The 22,436-nt window shown below is 47.9% G+C and overlaps 1 protein-coding gene across 6 annotated transcripts in view; it reads right to left on the minus strand.

The window, feature by feature from the left end:
- Positions 1-19,861, minus strand: part of AIFM3 (AIF family member 3) — a 56,307-nt gene extending 36,446 nt beyond the window's left edge. For 2 of the 6 annotated variants that reach the window (XM_083590142.1, XM_083590141.1), the window contains exons 1-2: positions 19,481-19,861; positions 6,958-7,183 (exon numbers count right to left, since the gene is read on the minus strand). In XM_083590142.1, the coding sequence (XP_083446268.1) occupies positions 6,958-6,988 (31 nt within the window). In that variant the 5' untranslated portion in view covers positions 6,989-7,183; positions 19,481-19,861. The remainder of the gene's footprint in view (positions 1-6,957; positions 7,184-19,480) is intronic. The other 4 variants (XM_083590144.1, XM_083590143.1, XM_083590145.1 and 1 more) reach the window with 3 other exon arrangements.
- Between the last annotated feature and the right edge of the window lie 2,575 nt (positions 19,862-22,436).

Below are 22,436 nucleotides of genomic sequence, written 5' to 3' on the forward strand. Positions count from 1 at the left end.
AGCAATTCAAGGGAAAGTTAAAGGCAGTGATTCTTCAGAACTTTATAGGTGGGAATTTAGACTCATGAGCACAGAGTCCAAGTCAGCTGTAATCTCTTGACGTTAAAGTTGTGATGCAAGCGTTTTTTATTACCCTCAAAGCAGGCCCAACTGCAAAACAGCAAATGAAGCAAAGCAAAGGGCCGCAGAGACTTGTAGAATTGGAAGGGACACCAAGGGTCATCTAGTCCAACCCCCCTGCAAAGCAGGAAGCTCAGCTGAAGAATCCCTGAGAAATGCCCATCCAACGTCTGTCTGAAAACTCACAACAAGGGAGAGTCCATCACCTTCTGAGATAACCTGCTGCACTGTCAAATAACTCTTACCGTCAGACAGTTCTTCCTAATGTTTAGTCGGAGTCTCCTTTTTCGTAATTTGAATCCGTTGGTTTGGGTCTGCCTCTCTGGAGCAGCAGAAAACAAGCTTTCCCTATCGAGTCATTTAGATATCTGAAGATGGCTCACATATCATCTCTCGGTCTTCTCTTCTCTGGGTTAAACAGACCCAACTCCCTCAACTGTTTAGTTTGGTTTCCAGACCCTTGACCATCTTGGTTGCCCTCCTCTGCACACATCCCTACTTGTCAAGATCCTTCTTAAATTGTGGCAGACTCCAGCTGGGAGAAGAGAGCAGGACTATGACCTCCCTTGACCTGGATACTATACTTTTATTGATGCACCCTGAAAATGCATTAGCCTTTATTGCCGCTGCATGACACACAATTGACTCGTGTGAAGCTTGTGGTGTATTAAGACTGCTTGATCCTTTTTTCACACGTACTGCTGTCAAGCCGAGGGTCCGCCATCCCATCCCTCAAAACATATTGAGCAGATCTCTCAAGGGTGTGAGCCATAGCTGTCAACTTTCAGATTTGAAAATAAGGGATCAGCAGCCTCGAAAATAAGGGATCAGCAGCCTCACCTGTCCCAGGGACAGTCTACGGGATATCTAACAATCCGGGATAGCAGCAGGAAACGGTGATGGAATAAGGGAATTTCCCGCAAAAAAGGGAAGGTTGACAGCTATGGTGTGAGCCAAGCTACAGACAACAGCTGAAGCTATTGAACAGTCAAAGGATTAAACAGGTAGAAAAGATTTGTGCATTCTACAGATAAGGGACAGGGACAAAGATAAATCGTCAGTCGTAAAATCGTTTCACACAGAGCACTCCTCTCTCACACACAGATGAGCACAGGATGGTGTCTTGCCTGCCCCCTCTCCCAATCTCCAGAAACAGCCATTTGTCTTTGGGGGGAAACAGGGCCCACCCAGAGAATAATCTATCTGACATGGGTGGCATAATTTATCCTGAAAATAAGACCTTTGAAACCTCATCACTTTAGAAATAGGCAGTGGGTTTTCACCAGCCAGCAAAAGGGATGGAATACAGTCGTACCTTGGTTCTCGAACGTAATCCATTCCGGAAGCCCGTTCGACTTCCGAAAACATTCAAAAACCAAGGCATGGCTTCCGATTGGCTGCAGGAGCTTCCTGCACTCAACTGGAAGCCTCAGAAGCCGGGTTGGACGTTCATCTTCCAAAGAACGTTAAAAAACCCAAACACTTGCTTCCAGGTTTTCGGAGTTCTGGAGCCAAAACATACGAGTACCAAGGCATTCGAGAACCAAGGTACGACTGTACTCTTGCATTTAGGAAATCTGAGGAGGGAGGATTGAGGTTTTTCCATGTTTTTGGGGTGCTTTCTCCTATCTCCCCCCAAAATAGTTGCAAGCAGAAGTTCCTCACACTTCAGCACGTACATAAACTGCCATAATTCAGACTGGCTTCATCCAGCGTTTCTGAAATCTGGCTGATATCACCCCCCACTAAGCCCTACGAGGTGGTCTCTGTTTGTCTATCTCATAAGAAGAGCTTGCTGGGTCAGAATAATGACCCACCTAGTCCATAGCTGTCAACATACAGATTTGAAAATAAGGGACCAGCAGCCTCGAAAATAAGGGATCGGCAGCCAAAATAAGGGATTTTGCTATGGTAAAGAGTTACATACATTGGTAGGATTGACAGATACTTTCAATCTGGCATGAGGCGGTTGCGGTGCGGCGGCAGCCGCTGACGCGCCGCTCTTCTGCATCCCTCCCCATCCCCTCCTCTTCCTCCTCCCTCAGGCCGCCTCCTCAGCTGCCACCACCGCTGCCGCCTCCGGGCTCGCGGGCGGCGTGGGTGAGAGTCTCTCTCCCTCCCCCCCTCAGGCGGGGAAGGACCGATGGAACTCCGCGCACCAGGATGATGGCGCCAGCGCGCTCTCTCTCTTGTGGCAGAGGACCGCGAGCCGCTGCTTCCCTCCCGAGCCGGGCGAGCATGAAACCCGGGAAATTTAAGGGACATCATCAATAAGGGACAGCAGTGGGACATGGTGCTGGGATAAGGGAGTTTCCTGCTAAATAAGGGACGGTTGACAGCTATGACCTAGTCCAGCATCCTGTTCTCTCAGTTGCCACTCATATGCCACAAGCAGGCCCTGAGCACTTTCCCCTCAGTGGCGTAGCGTGGGGGGTGCAGGGGGGGCCGGCCGCACCGGGCGCAACATCTGGGGTTAGGGCAAATCCATGGGTTAGGGGGCGCAAATTACTTGCCTTGCCCCGGGTGCTGACAACCCACGCTACGCCACTGTTTCCCCTCCTGTAGTTTCCAGCAACCTCATTACTGAAAGCCATCATGGCCTGTAGCCATCAAAAGCCCTCGCCTCCACGAACTTTTAAAGCTAAGTTGCCTTGATTTGATGAGGAATGGCACGTTCAGAATGCATTAAGGACAGGAACGCCCAAAACGCAAGGCAACCTCAATTCTTGGAGTCACACCTGCGACGTCCGGTTGCCTTTGCATTTCTGCAGAGCGCCACTGGAGCTAAGAAAATATGGAGATAAATAAGTAACGACGGCCAAGATGAATAAGTAACGGCAGCAGCCTTGCCAACTCGGTGCCAGGCAGCTAAGGCTGCAACCTTACACGCAAGGCTCATTTACCAAGAGCTCTCCCCGCAGCACACAATTCCTTCCCACGCAAGGCCACGTCTCCTAGGCGTTTGGGGGAAATGCGGCAACCTGGCGACGGAGGGGGGCTGCAGCACAGGCAGCGTGCTGCAGTGGTTAGAGGTTTGGACTAGGACTCAGCCATGTGAAGAATTTCAGGGTTGGAAGGGACCCTCAAAGGTCATCAATTCCAACCCCCTCCAATGCAGGAATCACGGCTGAAGAATCCCTCACAGATGGCTGTCCAAACTCTGTTTAAAAACCTCCAGAGAGTTCCCCACCTTCCGAGGGAGTCCATTCCACTGTTGGACGGTTGGGGGCAATTGCCATCTCTCAACCTAGCCTACCTCGCAGGGTTGTTGGGGAGATAAAATGGAGGAGGTGGACAACCTGGATACCACTTTGAGCTCCTTGGAGGAATGGCAGGATGAAAATACAGTGGTACCTCGGGTTATAGACACTTCAGGTTACAGACGCTTCAGGTTACAAACTCCGCTAACCCAGAAATAGTACCTCGGGTTAAGAACTTTGCTTCAGGATGAGAACAGAAATCATGCTCCGGCGGCGCGGTGACAGCGGGAGGCCCCATTAGCTAACGTGGTGCTTCAGGTTAAGAACAGTTTCAGGTTAAGAACGGACCTCCGGAACGAATTAAGTACTTAACCCGAGGTACCACTGTATAAGAATAAAATATAATTTTATATATAGGTAAAGGGACCCCTGGCCGTTAAGTCCAGTCGCGAACGACTCTGGGGTTGCGGTGCTCATCTCGCTTTACTGGCCAAGGGAGCCGGTGTTTGTCCACAGACAGCTTCTGGGTCATGTGCCTCTGGCGAATCACAGCAGAGCACGGAAACACCGTTTACCTTCCCGCCAGAGCAGTACCTATTTATCTACTTGCACTTGATGTGCTTTTGAACTGCTAGGTTGGCAGGAGCAGGGACCAAGCAATGGGAGCTCACACTGTCGCGGGGATTTGAACCGCCGACCTCCCGATCGGCAAGTCCTAGGCTCTGTGGTTTAGACCACAGCGCAACCCGCGTCCCATATATATATATATATATATATATATATATATATATATATATGAGAAAGGGAAGTAAAGAACACTACACAGCAACACCCTTTCTCTCCTTGCCACATCATTCCTTTTGACAGGAAACTCCAGTGGCGGTGTGACAATCCATTTAAGTGACGAAAGGGAGCCACTTCGAAGAAGGGAGTAGTTTCTACATACTCGGGGGAAGCCTGCAAATTAAAACAAACATCTTATTTTTTTTTAAATGTAAAAGTCCAAAACGGTCCAACCAGTACCTTTGAAGTCAAAGGACTTTGAGCGTTGATGTTTCCTGAGCAGGGCGGTTTTGATCCCAGCCTCACCAACCTTGCAGGGTTGTGGTGAGGATCCAGTAGGAAGGCAGAGAACCTGTGGTTCCTGCATGGCAGGGGGTTGGACTAGATGACCCTCGCAGGTCCCTTCCATCTCTACAATCCTACGATTCCATGCCTGTGATAAGGCCTGGATGTCTGGATGGAGATTTGTGCGTGCCTGTGTACAGAAATCCCTGCCTTTTGCAGAGCTGTAGCCTACAATTGCACTAAGACAGGATCCCGCCCTCTGCCCTGCCAGCTGGCCTCGGCCCAGTATACCTGAAGGAGCGTCTCCACCCCCATCGTTCTACCTGGACACTGAGGTCCAGCACCGAGGGCCTTCTGGTGGTTCCCTCACTGCAAGAAGCTAAGTTACAGGGAACCAGCCAGAGGGCCTTCTCGGTAGTGGCGCCCTCCCTGTGGAACACCCTGCCACCAGATGTCAAAGAGAACAACAACTACCAGACTTTTAGAAGACATCTGAAGGCAGCCCTGTTTAGGGAAGCTTTTAATGTTTGATGTATTACAGTATTTTAATATTTTTTTGGAAGCCGCCCAGAGTGGCTAGAGAAGCCCAGCCAGATGGACAGGGTATAAATAATAAATTATTATTATTATTATTATTATTATTATTATTATTATTATTATTATTATAGCTTTCACCCGTGCCCAAAACCATCTTCACATCTTTTCCCAACTACCGGTACCATGCGACCTCTGGGAAGTTCCCCGTTAGGAAATGCAGCCCACCCCAACACTGAGGATATTTGTAACGAAAATCCTTTTCTGGTCTGGCATGCCAGTGAGAGACTACATGAGGGCATGGGCCGGCTGACTCCATAGGGGGCATATAATTGCTGCGGGCGATGCGGGGCTAAATTAAGGAAGCTTAATTTGACGGAATCCAGAGTCAAAGCCAACTGGGTGTTTGTTCTTGGCCATTAACAAGCGACATAAATTATTGTGGACATACCCCTTACGGCTTGAGGAATTTCAGGTCTTTGTTGTTTTTTGGCACAGCTAAGGTTACTAGAGATCACAGAACTGTAGAGTCGGAAGGGATCCTGAGGGTCATCTAGTCCAACCCGCTCAAATCTCCAAACTTCTGGTTAACAGCCAGCCATTGTGATGCAGAATGTGTGTTTTAAAAAGGTTTTGTAGTGATTGGTTGACCACGTTTCGTTTCTTTATTGCATTTCTATCCCACTTTTCCTCCATGGCAGCATACACAGTTCTCCCCCTCCTCATTTAATCCACACAACAACCCTGTGAGGTAGGTCAGAGAGGCAGTGACTGGCCCTCAAAACCACCCAGTGAGTTTCATAGTTGAGTGGGGATTTGAACCCTGGTCTCCCGGGTCCTAGACTGGCACTCTAACCATTGCACCGCCACTGGTGTGATAGGAATTTTGAGGTCTTAGATATATGTTAAATGTTCATAAGTGTACCAACCAAGCACATACATAGATCAGCACAGGAAGACCGACCTGGAACCATTTTGATTCCCAAACTGACCAAATGTTTTCTCTGCAAGGTCAAATGGGAAAATGGAAAAGCCTCCCCATTGTCTTTTCCTTCACAAATCCTGTCTTAAGGGTATGTCTGGGTTTGAATAGGGTGTGAGCCTGTGACATGGCCCAGGAACTAAGTATTTATCATTACAAAAGAATGGCCAGGCTCCCCAGGCAATCCAATCAAGTAACCTGCCAGACAGGAGATAAACAACAACAGGAGAAAAACAACATTCAAATTTCTGTTTAGACCGCCTTTTTTGTGATGTAGGTATGATGTATCTGAGGGGTGGTCTTAGGTTACACCCCTTCTGTGATGTATGTGTGATGTTTCTGGGGGTGGTCTTGATCTACAGGGTGGCAATTTCAAAAGTCTTTATAAGGCCTTGCGCGCCATTGTTCCTCCTCCTCTCCTGCGGGTGAGGGGAGCACCCTGTTGCAACAGATCAATAAAGATCAAGCTTACTAGCTGCTTTGCTTCTCAATATTCTCTGGTTGGCCTCTGTTATTCTCTCCTACCAATAGGGAACCTATGTAAGGACTCTATATGGGCTCTTGGATACCCCATAAGGGAAAAGGGCAATTTTTGTTTACAACACTGGCTCTTGTTTTTGCTGAGACCTCCCAACCGACTATAATTGCGCAACCTGAATTTTCTGGGATGCGATTGGATCCCACCTGGGAACAGAAAGAGCCTGGAGGAACCCCAGATCCCATATTTTGCCCTTGACTACGGCAACTTCTTGGCAAAAGATTCCTTCCCTGCTGCCCAACCCCATAGTCGAGGTCCCAGTTCTTTGTTTAGCAATGCCCCCTGCTGCTTTTCCAAGCCCCAAATGTTTCATTAAAGTCACCGCTGTGCATTGTGCTCAGTTTTTTTGGAGGATTAGCCAATCGCTTTAATAATCCCTCCGCGTAGAAGCCCAGAGAATTAACATTCTCCGCAGAGTTCTCTCCGCGGAGTGGCCCTGCTGCGTGCATGACCTAGTTTAATTCCCAGTTCCGCACAGAGAAGGAAAGGTGGAAGGGCTTGAGCAGAGAGTTCACCTGGTTTGGGTTTGGAGAAGCATCCTCCCATTGTGAGCCGCGCAGAGAGAGGTCCCAGAAGAAGAGGCGGGTCAGAAAGCGGTGTCTTTGGCAGACATGGGTGCCCGAGCCAGCAAGGGAGAGATCAGGAGCCACAATCCATCCCCACCATGGTACAGGAAGCTCTCCTCCAGCTCGTCCCTTCGGTCTACGCCGGTCATCGCCAGGCTCGGCCTTCCCTCATGACCTGAATCAAACAAAAAGTTCTGTTTAGCGAGCGGTAAAACTAACAAGCGCACTTCTCAAAAGTTCACCTCCGTATCCCAGGTGCAACCTGAGCAATCGTCAAACGAAGCACACACTTTTTATACCCTTTCCCTTTGCAAAGAACAAACAGAAGGGGCAATTAAAAAAAAAGAAAAATCTCAGCAGAAAAGTTAAACGTTCTTCAGGATTCCTGGGAACGTTAACTCCGCCTGGGGGAAACTGCAGGTCCCACGATTCCTTGGGGGAAGTCGTGTGATTTAAATGTGTGTTTTGGAGTATGGTGTGTGGGTCTGCCCTCCAGTGTGTGGCTAAAAGGTAAAGGGACCCCTGACCATTAGGTCCAGTTGTGGCCGACTCTGGGTTTGCGGCGCTCATCTTGCTTTATTGGCCGAGGGAGCCGGCGTACAGCTTCCGGGTCATGTGGCCAGCAGGACTAAGCCGCTTCTGGCGAACCAGAGCAGCACACGGAAACGCCGTTTACCTTCCCGCCGGAGTGGTACCTATTTATCTACTTGCACATTGATGTGCTTTTGAACTGCTAGGTTGGCAGGAGGAGGGACCGAGCAACAGGAGCTCACCCCGTTGCAGGGATCTAAACCGCCGACCTTCTGATCGGCAAGCACAAGAGGCTCTGTGGTTTAACCCACAGCACCATCGGTGTCCCTTAGTGTGTGGCTAGCCTTCCCCAAAATCTGACACCTTTCAGATGTTTTGGACTCCCAGTTCCCTCTGGCCCCAGCCAGCGCAGCCATATGACGCTGGGGCAGATGTGCACACAACCATGCTGATGGGAGATGCAGTTGAAAACATCTGGAAGGCACCAGGTTGAGGAAGACTGGTCCAGTGGCTTTCAAACCATCCCACGGAAGGAACCTTGCGATCCCTTGGAAGTTCATCAGGAGTTCCTGGATAGGAAGAGGAAGAAGTCTGGGCAGACTCCCCCAAAACACAGCTTTCCCTTTTAACCCTTAGAGCCCTGTGATCATGTTCCTCTTCTTCTTCTTCACCTGCCCACTCCAAGTGTGTGAGCAGTCAGAGGTGCAAGGAGAAGGAACTTCTGTCTTCACTCCTTCTGGGAGGTGGCACCACCTAAGCCCATAGGGAGCAGTGAGCAAAAAGCTGCAGCAAGGAGATGACCTCATTGAGGGAGAGGACCCACTGAGCCCACTGGCCTCCCAAACCAGGAATTGTACCAGTAAACGGAACCCCATGTTCAGAAGCAGATGCCTCTGTATACATTGGTGATGGATGAGTAGAAAGACAGAGAAATGGTTTTTGTTTGTTGATTCAGAATTTCTAGCTAGTCCTGATCATGCATGAGCGTCGCTCAGAGCTGATTCAGACAGAATTGCTCCTCAGTTGATGTTAACTGCATGGTACCTTGGATCTCAAATGCCTTGGATCCCAAACAAACCGGCTCCCGAATGATCAAAACCCAGAAGTGAGTGTTCCAGTTTTTGAACGATTTTCGGAAGCACGGCTTCCTGCAGCCAATCAGAAGCCGTGCTTTGGTTTCCGAACATTTTGGAAGTCAGACAGACTTCCAGAATGGGTTCTGTTCGACTTCCAAAGTATGACTGTATTAGAGATGTGGAGAGCCATCTGTCAAAATTTGCCCTTCTCTGGATTTTGCAAGAAAGATGCATAAATTTGTGAAAAGTTCTTGCAAAAATGTGTATGTTAGACCAATTTCCATATAAAAATGCATATTACTAGGAGAAACCTGCCGGTGAATTTTTATGTGGCACTTTAGATGGGCAAAATAAGAAATGGAGATAAAGTGGAATTGACAGATTCCCCTCTTCTTCATCCCTAATTGCATCTCAAGCGGTTGGGATATCTACCTTGCAGGCTCCAGAGTGCCATGGGACAGCTGGCAGACGAGGCGAGGAGGCCGCTGGAGGACAGATATTGCCTGCACACTCAGCTCCTTCTGGCCTGCTGTTTCAGCAAATTGCAGCCTCCAGATTAGATCAGGTCAGCACAGCAGCAAGTGCTGTCAGGATAAGTTAGAAACAATCTCCCCGAATTAAACATTAAACAAGAGATGCAATTGAGATGTCCAAGGTGCATCAATAAAATGCACTTCTCCAGTACTCTGAACGGAAACAGGTGAGCCAAGATAAATGCAGGTGACATGGAGAAGAAAGCAAGAAGACTTGATAAGGGGACACACACAGACACACACAAAGTGTGAGGCAGCCTTCCCCAGCCAGGTCCCCGCCAACCCCTCCAAATGTTTTTGACTACAACTCCCATCAGACAGCAGGGCTGGGTGATGCCGGGGCTGATGGGAATTGTAGTCCACAACATCTGAACAGATTTGCGAAGGCTGGTTTGGAGATTATCCTGAAGGAGCATCTCTACCCCCATCGTTCTGCCTGGACAATGAGGTCCAGCGCCGAGGGCCTTCTGGCAGTTTCCTCACTGCAAGAAGCCAAGTTACAGGAAACCAGGCAGAAGGCCTTATCGGTAGTGGCACCTGCCCTGTGGAACTCCCTCCCACCAGATGTCAAAGAGAAAAACAACTACCAGACTTTTAGAAGACATCTGAAAGCAGCCCTGCTTAGGGAAGCTTTTAATTTCTAATAGACTATTGTATTTTAATATTCTGTTGGAAGCCACCCAGAGTGGCTGGGGAAACCCAGCCAGATGGGCGGGGTATAAATAATAAATCTTCATTATTATTATTATTATTATTATTATTATTATTATTATTATTATTATTATATGCTGTATAAACACAGGGATTCAGGGATCACCCGACAAAACTGATGAACAATTCGTTCAGAACAAGTTATAGTAATCCCTTCCACTCAAGATGTAGTGCTAGCCATCAGTTTTTTAAGATACAGTGGTACCTCGGGTTACATACGCTTCATGTTACAGACTCTGCTACCCTAGAAATAGTGCTTCAGGTTAAGAACTTTGCTTCAGGATGAGAACAGAAATCGTGCTCCGGCAGCACGGCAGCAGCAGGAGGCCCCATTAGCTAAAGTGGTGCTTCAGGTTAAGAACAGTTTCAGGTTAAGTACAGACCTTTGGAACGAATTAAGTACTTAACCCGAGGTACCATTGTACTTAAATAAGCTCAGTGAGAAGGATGGGTCGTTCATGATAGTCAAGTCGAACCCCCATGTTCAACAGCAGAATACCTCTCATTACTATAGGAGGGGTGTGGCTCTCAAACTTTGCTTACACTACAAAAAGCGGATGAGGACTTGCTGCTAGTGTCGCCACCAGGGGCTGCCTGGTTGGTACTGAACCACAACGGGGACTTTTCAGTGGTGGTTCTCCAGTTGCGGAACACTCTCCCCATTAACTTTCAGGAGGAATTTGAAAACATTCCCGTTCACCCAGACATTGGGTGACTGAAGAAGACTGTTCCTGGCAATCTGCTGATCAGTGGGTAGAAGAACACTTTTAACTGTACAGTGGTACCTCGGGTTACATACACTTCAGGTTACAGACTCTGCTAACCCAGAAATATTACCTCGGATTAAGAACTTTGCTCCAGGATGAGAACAGAAATTGTGCTCTGGCGGCGTGGCGGCAGCAGGAGGCCCCATTAGCTAAAGTGATCCTTCAGGTTAAGAACAGTTTCAGGTTAAGAACAGACCTCCGGAACGAATTAAGTACTTAACCCGAGGTACCACTGTAATGGCTTTTAGAATGTTTTTAATAGAAGCTGCTTTTAGATGTTTTTAACTGCAAACACTTTTAGAATGTTTTAAATCTGTTTCGGAATGTTTCTGCTTTCTTTTCTAAACTGTGTATCTGTTTGCTGCCCTGGGCTCCTTGGGGTGGAAAGGCCAGATATAAGTTCAATAAATAAATAAATATGCATTTCCAAGAGGGATCACATTGGCCAAGGACTTGAAAGGGTCCCTAGCCATCAGGGCAATTCTTATGACCCTAAATATTTGATTTTTCATGCTATATTTTTATTTTTTAAAAAATCAAATATTTATCCTAAGCATGTTTTTAAAGGGGAAAAACCATTTTGAATATTGCAGTGGGGATATTTTGATAGAAGGCTCTGAGAAAAATCCTCTCCCAGCATCCTATCAAAGAATTGCAGGGTCAGAAGGAACCCAAGGGGTCATCTAGTCCAACCCTCTGTGATGCAGGAATCATAGCTGAAGGGCTGTTCACAAGCGCAGAGTGTTATGGTGCACTTATCTGAGGAGCTGTGAAATCCAAGACTGTGCAGGTCACAGGCTAGCAGCCAAAGTTAACAGGCACCATCTGCCCAGAAGGTCCAAGGTCAACGCCTCTCTGTTCTGTTCAAACATCAGCTGTTCTAAGCAACACCATTAAGGGTATCAAGAAATCTTGCCTCTTTGTCGTGACTGGAACACATATGTAGCCAGTCTATGTGAAGATAGGGACACGGGTGGCGCTGTGGGTTAAACCACAGAGCCTAAGACTTGCCAATCAGAATCCCCACGACAGGGTGAGCTCCTGTTTCTCGGTCCCTGCTCCTGCCAACCTAGAGTTTGAAAGCACGTCAAAGTGCAAGTAGATGAATAGGTACCACTCCGGTGGGAAGGTAAATGTGAGCTGCTCTGGTTCACCAGAAGCGGCTTAGTCATGCTGGCCACATGACCTGGAAGCTGTACGCCGGCTCCCTCGGCCAATAAAGCGAGATGAGCGCCGCAACCCCAGAATCAGCCATGACTGGACCTAATGGTCAGGGGTCCCTTTACCTTATGTGAAGATAGTTGAAGTCAGTGGCATAGAGTGGGGGGACGGGGGACGGACACAGGGGCGATTGCCCTAGGCATAAAATTGTTCGTAGGCACAAAATTTCAACACCCAGTGCTGCCTCAACACAGCCATGTGCTTCTGTCACTGGGCTCCTTTGAAAACGGTTTCTCCATGAGAACCAGGAAAAGATGGCAAAAATGTTTAAAACAGGCTCCAATAAGGGTTGGAAATGTGAGGGAAAAGAGGGTACGTTCTTTCATATGTGGTGGAATTTTAAATTGATCAAAAAGTATTGGGAAATGATTTATAATGAACTGAAAAAAATGTTTAAGATAACCTTTGTAAGAAGTCCAGAGGCTTTTCTGCTAGGCATTTCAGGTCAAGATTTACCAAAAGAGAAGAAAAGGTTTTTCATGTACGCTACAACTGCGGCTAGAATATTGCTAGCACAAAGATGGGAAACGGTTGAAATACCAACCAAAGAAGAATGGCAAGGAAAATTGATGGAATACGCTGAAATGGCAAAACTAACGGAAAGACTTCGAGACAAGGACAATAGAGACTTTAGGAAAGACTGGGAACCATTCATGTTATATTTTCAGAATCAGTGTAAAGAAATGGACTGACTTGCAGGGTTTGCTTAAACACTTGCAATTAATAAAATAAATGTAGGAAATAGAATGAGGATGTTAAAATGATAAGAGAAGAATAATAATTCTGTTGAAAGAGTTAGAGAATAAGAAATAACCAATAAGCAGGGAAAGATAATATGCCAAAAAACCAGAAGAGGAAGCTGAGGGAAGTCGTGGAGGGGAGGGGGAAATTGGGGGATGGTATTTTTGTTATACGTTGTGATATTTTGATGTTTAAAAAATATAAAACCTCAATAAAATTATTACACACCAAAAAAAAAAAAAAATAGAACCAGGAAACCACTTCTCCAGACAACAGAACAACTCTTCTTTTCTTATCTCTGTGGCTGCGATCTCCTGGGTGACATGGAAGCTGTTAGGCAGCGGGTTGCATATGCATATTCTGTCGTTCCCACCCTCTCACGCTCCCCACCCCCCTCCATGAAGCCCTGGGCACTGGCAACCCACGCTATGCCACTGGTTGAAGTCCCCCATTGCTATAACACCTCCTCTTTGGGGTGCTTCCTTGGTTTCGATCTTCATCTCAAGATCTCCCTGAGTGTTTTGATCGGGGGGCGGGGGGAGGCAACGATAGCACAGCACTAAATTACTATTGGGGCCTAGTATCACCACCCACGGCGATCCTTTGTAGGGGTGCACCGCTTTGGGGATTTCAAACTTGATGGACTCAGTGTTGTCTTTGATGTACAGAGAGACACCACCTCCAGGACAGCCTTCTCTGTCCTTCTTATAGAGTTTATCTCCAGAGATAACTGGGTACTTTCTGTCCCACCAGTTTTCTGTTACCTATCAATGCCATCTGCTAAGACCAAGCGCTCCAGTTCAGCCATCTTTCCTCAGAGGCTCTTAGCATTGGTGCATAAACACTTGTATACAGTCTCTCAGTGCCTTTGGCTTGTGGTGCTATGACCTCTCTTACACTGTCCTGAGGCAGCCCCACCAGGAGGAAAAGAAGCTGCCTCATTCTCTTCCATTCTCTTGAACTGTCGGATGCTACTAGCAACAATAGCTGTGCTCTGACCGCACAGCTGGTGGCAGCAACGATTTTGAATACCGATTGCAACCACAGGAGCAGAGAATTCTCTTATCATTGGGTCCTGCTTGTGGGTTTCCTTCTGGGGCATCTGGGCAGCCACTGTGAGAAGAGGACATGTTCTTGGACAGTCCAATGGCCGGATCGAGCAGGCTCTTTCTGTCTTCTTAGGTTCTGTTTACCAGCTGCTGCTGCTGCTGCCTCACTCTCCATTTCCATTCAGGAAGCAAAATCCCATCTTTAAAGAAGCACATGCTGCCTTGGTCAGGCCACACCTGGAATACTGTGTCAAATTCTGGGCACCACAATTTAGGAAGGATGTTGACAAGCTGAAACGAGTGCAGAGGAGGGCAGCCAAGTTGATCAAGGGTCTAGAAGCCAAGCCTTATGAGGAACAGTGGAGGGAGTTGGGTATGTTTAGCCTGGGAAAGAGGAGACTGAGATATCTCAAGGGCTGTCATGTGGAACAGGGACCAACTATAGGGGGCCCTAGCGGCCCAAGCACCCACAATTTTTTTGTTGTGGGTGCTCAGCACCCACACCACAGCACCCCCATGTGCCAGAAGTCACATCCAAGGTCTCATGAGACCTCAGAGATGCTGCCCGAGGCCTTGCGAAAACCTTGGAACCTGACTTCTGGTGCCACAGGAAGTCAGGTTCTGAGGCTGTGGGGCGCATGACGTCGTGACCCATAACCTGGGGCCCAGGTTCGCACCCCTGACATGGAAGATAGAGCAAGCTTGTTTTCTCCTGCTCTGGACGGTAGGACTCAAACCAATGACTTCAAGTTACAAGAAAGGAGATTCCGACTAAACATCAGGAAGAACTTTCTGACAGAGCTGTTTGACAGTGGAGTTTGTCCAGGCATAGGCAAACTCCAGCTCTCCAGATGTTTGGGACTACAATTCCCATCATCCCTGACCACTGGTCCTGTTAGCTAGGGGTGATGGGAATTGTAGTCCCAAAACATCTGGAGGGCTGAGTTTGGGGATGCCTGGACTAGATGATCCTAAGGGTCTTTCCCAACTCTATGATTCTGTGACTGCATGGGGGCCCCTTTGGCCAGACTCTCCTTCTATCCTTACGTTTCCGTTCTTACGAACTTCAGTGCAAAACATCTGGATTGTAGGCGGCTGGTGTTGACCATCTCCTTCTCTCTGGAGGGCTGGAGGGCTCCTTCTCCTCTGGAGGGCTGGAGTTTGCCTATGCCTGTTGTTGACTCTCCTTCCTTGGAGGTTTTCAAGCAGAGGTTGGATGGCCATCTGTCATGGATGCTTTAGCTGAGATTCCTGCATTGCAGGGGGTTGGACTAGATGAGCTTTGGGGTGCCTTCCAACTCTACAAGTCTATGATTCTACATCAGGCGCCCATTTCACATGGAGCACCCTTCCCAAAACATTGGATTTCTGTCAGAGAGGTTTTGTACTTTTTTAATATAAAAAACCCTCTATGTTTAAAAACATATTTGAAGCCTCTTACCTTGACTTTGGCATTTTTAACGCTACTTTTCTCAATTAAGAGAAAATAAATCCTGCTTTCCTTCGTGATACCCTAACGGTGCACCTGGAGAGAATATGTCATGTGTTGAAAGAGGCTGAATAATTAAAGGCTCCTCCTGTGAGCTCCAAAGCATTCGCAGACCCCAGAGGTTGTGACTGGCAAGGCAGAGTCCTCCTGCATGAGTCACTGGCCTGCGGAGACCACCTCCTTTCCGTGGGGATCCTCCAGAGGTGGGCCGTCCTTCAGGGCCTCTAAGCCCTCTCTTTCCACACAGGGAAGCATTCGCTGCCCTCAGGGAGGCTGCCTGATGCAGCTCAGCACGAGTTGCTGCTATTTTGAGTGGTGGCAGAGGCAATGTGGGCCCTCTGAAGTCTTGCGTGGGATTGACTACCACAATTATAGCACATGATTATTATTTAAATTCCTTCCCCCCCCCCCCCGCTCTCAAATCCTTTATTATTTTATTCACATAATATACATTCTTTACAGCAAACAACTCCAAAATAAGCAGACAACTCCAAAATAAAATCATATGTAACAAAACCGTAAGTCTCTTGTCTTCATTTACACAGATCTCCTCTCCGATACTTTTACTTGATATTACTTGATCAAGTATCAAATATCATCAAGAAATATCAAGATTATTATTTCAATTCCTATAGCACCCTTCATCCAACGATCACAGGACAGTTTACAATATAAAAACACAAACTAGGAGCCTTTGCCCCCTTCCCAATAAAATATTTTAGGGAGCTGGGCTCCCCCAAAGTTAATGGGCATTGCCATTTAAATGGTGTGTGTGTGTGTGTGTGTGTGCGCGCGCGCGCACTGCATCATGTGATCGATGATGTGAGGCAGGACTTACCTGCCCACCAAATATTTGATTCAAGTTGGCACCCGTGCGCATGCATAGTAAACAAAAACAATAATCTACACACACAGTTTAAAAGGTCATAGATTGTTTAATTAGCCTGTTTCAGAAAGTGTGACTTAGGAAAGCTCATATTTCAGGGCAAATTAAACTTTCTCTCAGTTTTATATACGTTGTGTGAAAAGAATTTTATGGTCTTAGATATATGGCAACGTTCATAACCACACGTACATAGATCAGCACAGGAAAGCCAACCTGGAACCATTTTGATTCCTAAACTGAGTAAATGTTTCTCTGCATGGTCAAAATGGAAAAGCCTCCCCATTGTCTCTTCCTTCACAAATCCTGTCTTAATCTGTGTTTGAATAAGGGTGTGAGCCTTATCATTACAAAAGACTGCCCAGGCTCCCCAAGAAATCCAATCAAGTAACCTGCCAGACAGGAAATAAACAAAGCGACAGGAGAAAACAACATGCAAATGTTCTGTTTTAGACCGCCTTATCTGAGGGGTGGTCTTAGGTTACACCCCTTCTGTGATGAATGCATAATGTTTCTGGGGGTGGTCTTGATCTAGAGGAGGGGAATTTCAAAAGTCTTTATAAGCCCTTGCACAGCATTTTTGGGGGGTCCTCTTCCTCTCCTGCGTGTGAGGGGAGCACCCTGTTGCAACAGATCAATAAAGATCAAGCTTACTAGCTGCTTTGCTTCTCAAATATTCTCTGGTTGGCCTCTGTTATTTTCTCCTACCAATAGGGAACCTATGTAAGGACTCTATATGGGCTCTTGGATACCCCATAAGGGAAAAGGGCATATTTTTATTTACCACAGATGGCGACCACGCACGAAGGGACTTTTGGTTACCCGGATTCTGGAGGCGAGGAAGAACTGGTTATCCAGCGCGCACCAGGCAGTTTGCCAGGAGGAATAACCAGTCCTCCATCGATCCCAGGGTCTGGAAATAACTGGAGGTTCAGCGGGGTTAACCAGGGGAAGCAACGCTTGATCAGGCCGGCCTTAAACAACCAGTCAAGAGATCGTGGGATCACCAGGAACAGCGCATGCGGAAGTGAGTATTAAGTAGGAAACACGGGTAGTGGGTTGGGTTCTCTAAACCACAGCAACCAAAATTCTTTAATTCTTCCTTTTCCCTTCAAATCTAAAAATTCTACTTTTTTCCTCATCTAAAAATTGCCTTCTCTTCCTTTCTGTCCCCTCGATCTCAACACCAGCCCTAGCCCTTCGGAGTATGCCCAGGCAAAAGTTTTGTGTGACTTCTTTCATTTCCCTTCTACAGTCTATATGCCGACCTATTCCTTCGGAGTTTTGCCCAGAAAAAGGTCGTGCTTTTTTCACACGCAGGAGAGGAAGAGGACCCTGTTGCAACAGATCAATAAAGATCAAGCTTACTAGCTGCTTTGCTTCTCAAATATTCTCTGGTTGGCCTCTGTTATTTTCTCCTACCAATAGGGAACCTATGTAAGGACTCTATATGGGCTCTTGGATACCCCATAAGGGAAAAGGGCATATTTTTATTTACCACAGTTGCAAAATGGAATAATAATTAAAAACTTTACCTCCAAAAAGCAAACTAAATCTAGTTTCACCCCCCATCACTAGCCAGAACACCATTTGCACATTAAATCATCAGGCTTATCCTCTGGTAATGGAAGTATATTTGAGGTTGAAGCAAGCAAAGGGGAGTTATTTGTGGAGTGGTAGGATCCCCAGCAAACAAATCCATGAGTCCTTTCAATACTCAGCCAGAATCTACACACACACACAAATACACACTGCCCTCCTTAAAGTCTGGCACACCCAGAGGCATCATTGAGTCAAGGAAAGATGCAGAAGAATGCTCAGCATCTTTCTAAAATCAGGTCATGTATTTTGGGCTGATGCATAGATGTTTAAGAATACAAGACTTTGCAATTCCGTGGGGTGGGCTTTTAAATTACTGTATTATTATTATTATTATTATTATTAACAGTAATAAGAATACAGTGGTATCTCAGGTTACATACGCTTCAGGTTACATACGCTTCAGGTTACAGACTCCGCTAACCCGGAAATAGTGCTTCAGTTTAAGAACTTTGCTTCAGGTTGAGAACAGAAATTGTGCTCCGGCGGCGCGGTGACAGTGGGAGGCCCCATTAGCTAAAGTGGTGCTTCAGGTTAAGAACAGTTTCAGGTTAAGTACGGACCTCCGGAACGAATTAAGTACTTAACCCGAGGTACCACTGTAATAATTTATGATGGTGGAGGCGGGCAGCAGAAAAAGAAGACTTTTTAATTCACTTTTCCCTTCCTGACCTTTTTTTCTGGGGAAAGGCGTTACAGAGCACCTGCTTGGCATGCAGAAGGTCCCAGGCCCCATCCCCAATGGCATCTCTGGGACAGGGTTCCTTGCCTGAAACCCTAGAGAGCCACTGCCAGACAGAGTAAACAGTACTGAACTAGATGGACCAATGGTCTGCCTCTGTATAAGGCAGCTTCCTATTTAATTCAGCTCTTTAAAAAAAACACACCATAAGGACTAGAATCTTGATTTGTTTTTAAGGAAAGGGCTGTAGCTCCTTGGTAGAGCATCTGCCTTGCGAGCAGAAGGAACCAGGTTCTATCCCTAGTAGCATCCCCAGGTTGGGATGCCTGAAACCCTGGAGAGCTGCTGCCAGTTAGTGCAGACAACACTGAGCTGGAAGGATCACTGCTCTCTGACTCAGTACAAAGCAGGTTCCTATGCACCTGTGCATTAGGGGAAGGGCTATAGCTCAACGGAAGCGTATCTGCTTTGCATGCAAAATGTCTCTGGTTCAAGCCCCGGCAGCATCTCCAGGTAATGACCCCCCCCCCGAAACCCTGGAGAGCTGCTGCCAGTCCGTGTAGACAATACTGAGCTAGATAGACCAGCGCTCTGAGTCCGTACAAGGCAGCTTTCCTGTGCTCCTAATTCGTGACACACACCAAGGATGATTTACGCAGGAGCGGTGTCCATCATGAACCGCAGGCGAGAGATCCTTTCAATGGATCCTGTTTATTACCCAGCTGGAAGCGGACGGGTCAGAGTCCCTGCCAGTCCGTCACAGGGAAAGCAGAGAGCGAGATGAGTAAAAGGAAAAGGGGAAAGTGGCGGGGGGTGGGAGAAGCAATTAAAATGTTGTCCTTGTTGCAGCGCAGCTGTTTGCAGCACAGGGGAGGTTTTGAGCCCAAACAACGGGAGGGGGGACCACTGCAGCTTTTTGGGAGCGCACACAGAGAAAGGCTGGATTATTTCTCCCAACCAGCAGCTGAAGATTTCAATCAAGGCATCTCTCATCATATGCACCACAGAAGCTATGTTTTAGCTGAGATTTCCAAAAAGAAATGAATCATTTTCTTAGATTCCACCCCCCCCCCCCCGCTCCCCATACACACACCAAGAATCCGGGGTGCGAAGGAAAAGCCTCTGGGTTGCATCCTTCTCACCTACCCGCTTAATTCCTGCTTCCTCCAGCTGGGAGGGTTTCGCCTTACCTGGGCAGGGAGAGCAGTGAGGCGCGCAAGGAACTGGGCACCAGCCTTGGCATCAGCTGCCGGATGGAGGCAGAGGCTGTGGAAGAGGCTGCTTTCGCTCCTGCCTGGACTTCTGGGTCTTTGCAGAGAGGGAGGCCGGGTTTCCTCTCCCCCCCCCCCCCGCCCCAGCCCTGCAGTATTGATCCAAATGGGCCAAGGAGGTGCCAACTTGGCCGGAGTCCCGCAAGGCTTCCTTCCGGCGCCAGCAGCTGCTGCTCATCTGCAGCCCCCGAAAACTTTAGGCTGGGGAAAGACGGAGGGAGACTCCGGGTCCTGCATGAAACTTCCAAGGCACCTGCAGGCAGAGAAAGGGAGAGGGAGAGAGAGAGGCTGTTGACAGCTCAGAGCCCCCCTGGCGGTGGCTGAGAAGACAGCCCTAGGCTCCAGGGTCAGAAGCGGACCCAGGAGTGCTCTCTGTGACTTAACCGCTTCACCGCTGCAGCGGGACAGTCAGGGAGCGAGGGAGCATCCCTTGGTGCTTGGCAAGGAAGATCAGATCGTAAGAGGAACACAGGACAGAGAGAGGTTACATAAGGCCACAGGAAGCTGCCTGAGTCTCAACACTGGTCCGTTGGGCTCAAAATAGTCTGTGCTGACTGGTCCGGTGATTTCGGGAATCTCCTGGAGACAGGGACAGTTTTACTAGGAAACTAATGAATCTAATGAATGCCGATGAGAAGGTCGGCGGTTCGAATCCCCGCGACGGGGTGAGCTCCCGTTGCTCGGTCCCTGCTCCTGCCAACCTAGCAGTTCGAAAGCACGTCAAAGTGCAAGTAGATAAATAGGTACCGCTCTGGCGGGAAGGTAAACGGCATTTCCGTGTGCTGCTCTGGTTCGCCAGAAGCGGCTTCGTCATGCTGGCCACATGACCCGCGAGCTGTACGCCGGCTCCCTCGGCCAGTAAAGCGAGATGAGCTTCGCAACCCCAGAGACGGCCATGACGGGACATAATGGTCAGGAGTCCCTTTACCTTTAATGAATCTTAAGCTTCAGGGCCCCGATCCCAGAGGACCCCCCAGAAGCAACTTGAGTCCACATGGCTTAAAATTTTTGGGTCTAGTCAGTGCTTTTTTGCTGGGGGGGATGCAGGGATACACATACCCCTAAACATTTTGTGAATCTAAGTTTGGCCTCATTGAGGGGCATTATTTCAATTTGAATAGGAAAATGAGAGTACCCCTAAACATTTTCTTATTTATATAGGAAAAAAAGCACCGGGTCTAGTAGACTTAACTGGAGTCGCACAACTCACATTGACTAATTTTTTTTTTTTTTTTTTTTGGTATATATTTCAGCAATCCCAAAGTCTGCGAGTCAGTAGCCCACAAGGGTGCCAACTTGAATAAAACATTGCGGGGGGGGGGGGCCTCAGGTAAGCTCCGCCCCACATAATCAATCACAAGACACGACACACCATTTGAAAGCAATGCCCATCAAATTGGAGGGCCCCAGGGCCCTCAAATATTTTAGGGAGGGAGGAAGGGACCTTGGACCCTATGGTAGCACAGATGTTGCAAAGGTGGGGTGATCTGTCGTGGAAGAACCCCACTGAAGAAGATAACTGTAGCTACCCAGATGCCGTTGCTGGTTGCTAAGGGGGCCCCCATGACGGTTTAAGCTTCAGGGACCCCAAATATGTAGGTCCCCGCAGTCTGGAAATGGCAGGGATCGAACCTGAGACCTTCTCCATGCAGAGTAGGCAGTCTGTTATAGAACAGTTGTCCTTTTCGTAAAGATAAACCAAGACTCTAGTCCTCATGGTTCTGAACTTCGGAACTCTCTTCCACAGGAGGCAGTGATGGCCACCAATCTAGATGGCTTTTAAAGAGGATTGGAGAAATTCATTGAGAAGAAGGCTATTAATCCCTACTAGCTAAGATGGCCAGGCTCTGCCTCCACCGTCAGAGGCAGCAATGCTTCTGAATACCAGTTGCTGGTAACTGCAGGAGAATAGAATAGAATAGAATTTATTATTTATACCCGGCCCATCTGGCTGGGTTTCCCCAGCCACTCTGGGCAGCTTCCAACAGAGTATTAAAATACAGTGGTCTGTTAAACATTAAAAGCTTCCCTAAACAGGGCTGCCTTCAGATGTCTTCTAAAAGTCTGGTAGTTGTTTTACTCTTTGACATCTGGTGGGAGGGCGTTCCACAGGGAGGGCGCCACTACTGAGAAGGCCCTCTGCCTGGTTCCCTGTAACTTGGCTTCTCACAGAGAGGGAACCACCAGAAGGCCCTCAGAGCTGGACCTCAGTGTCCGGGCAGAACGATGGGGTGGAGACACTCCTTCAGGTACACTGGACCGAGGCCATTTAGGGCTTTCAAGGTCAGCACCAACACTTTGAATTGTGCTCGGAAACACACTGGGAGCCAATGTAGGTCTTTCAAGACCAGTATTATGTGGTCTCGGCGGCCGCTTCCAGTCACCAGAGGGCAGAATGCTCTTGTGCTCGAATCCTGCTTGCAAGTTTCCCACAAGCATGTGGTTGGCCACTGTGAGAACAGGATGCTGGACTAGTTGGGCCATTGGCCTGATCCAGCAGGCTCTTCCTATGTTCTTATAAAGTGCTGATTCGAATAGGAACCTATCCCAGGCTGAATCAGACCACTGGTCCATTGAACGTAAGTGTTGTCTGTACTGCTACAGCCCTTCCCCTAAAATAAATTAAGATTCTAGTCCTTATGGTTATAACAAAAAAACCCCAGAGCTGAATTAAATGGGTAACTGCCTTATATGAGTCTGATCATTGGTCCATCTAGCTAAGCACTGTCTACACTGACTGACAGCAGCTCTCCAGGATCTTGGAGAGGGATCCTCCCTCTCCCATCACTACATGGAGATCCTGCTTGGGGTTGAACCTGAGACCTTCTGCATGCAAAGCAGCTATTCAGTCACTTAGCTACGGCTTCTTCTTCAG

The sequence above is a fragment of the Podarcis filfolensis genome, assembly GCF_964270895.1.
Source record: "Podarcis filfolensis genome assembly, chromosome: 16".
NCBI lineage: Eukaryota > Metazoa > Chordata > Lepidosauria > Squamata > Lacertidae > Podarcis > Podarcis filfolensis.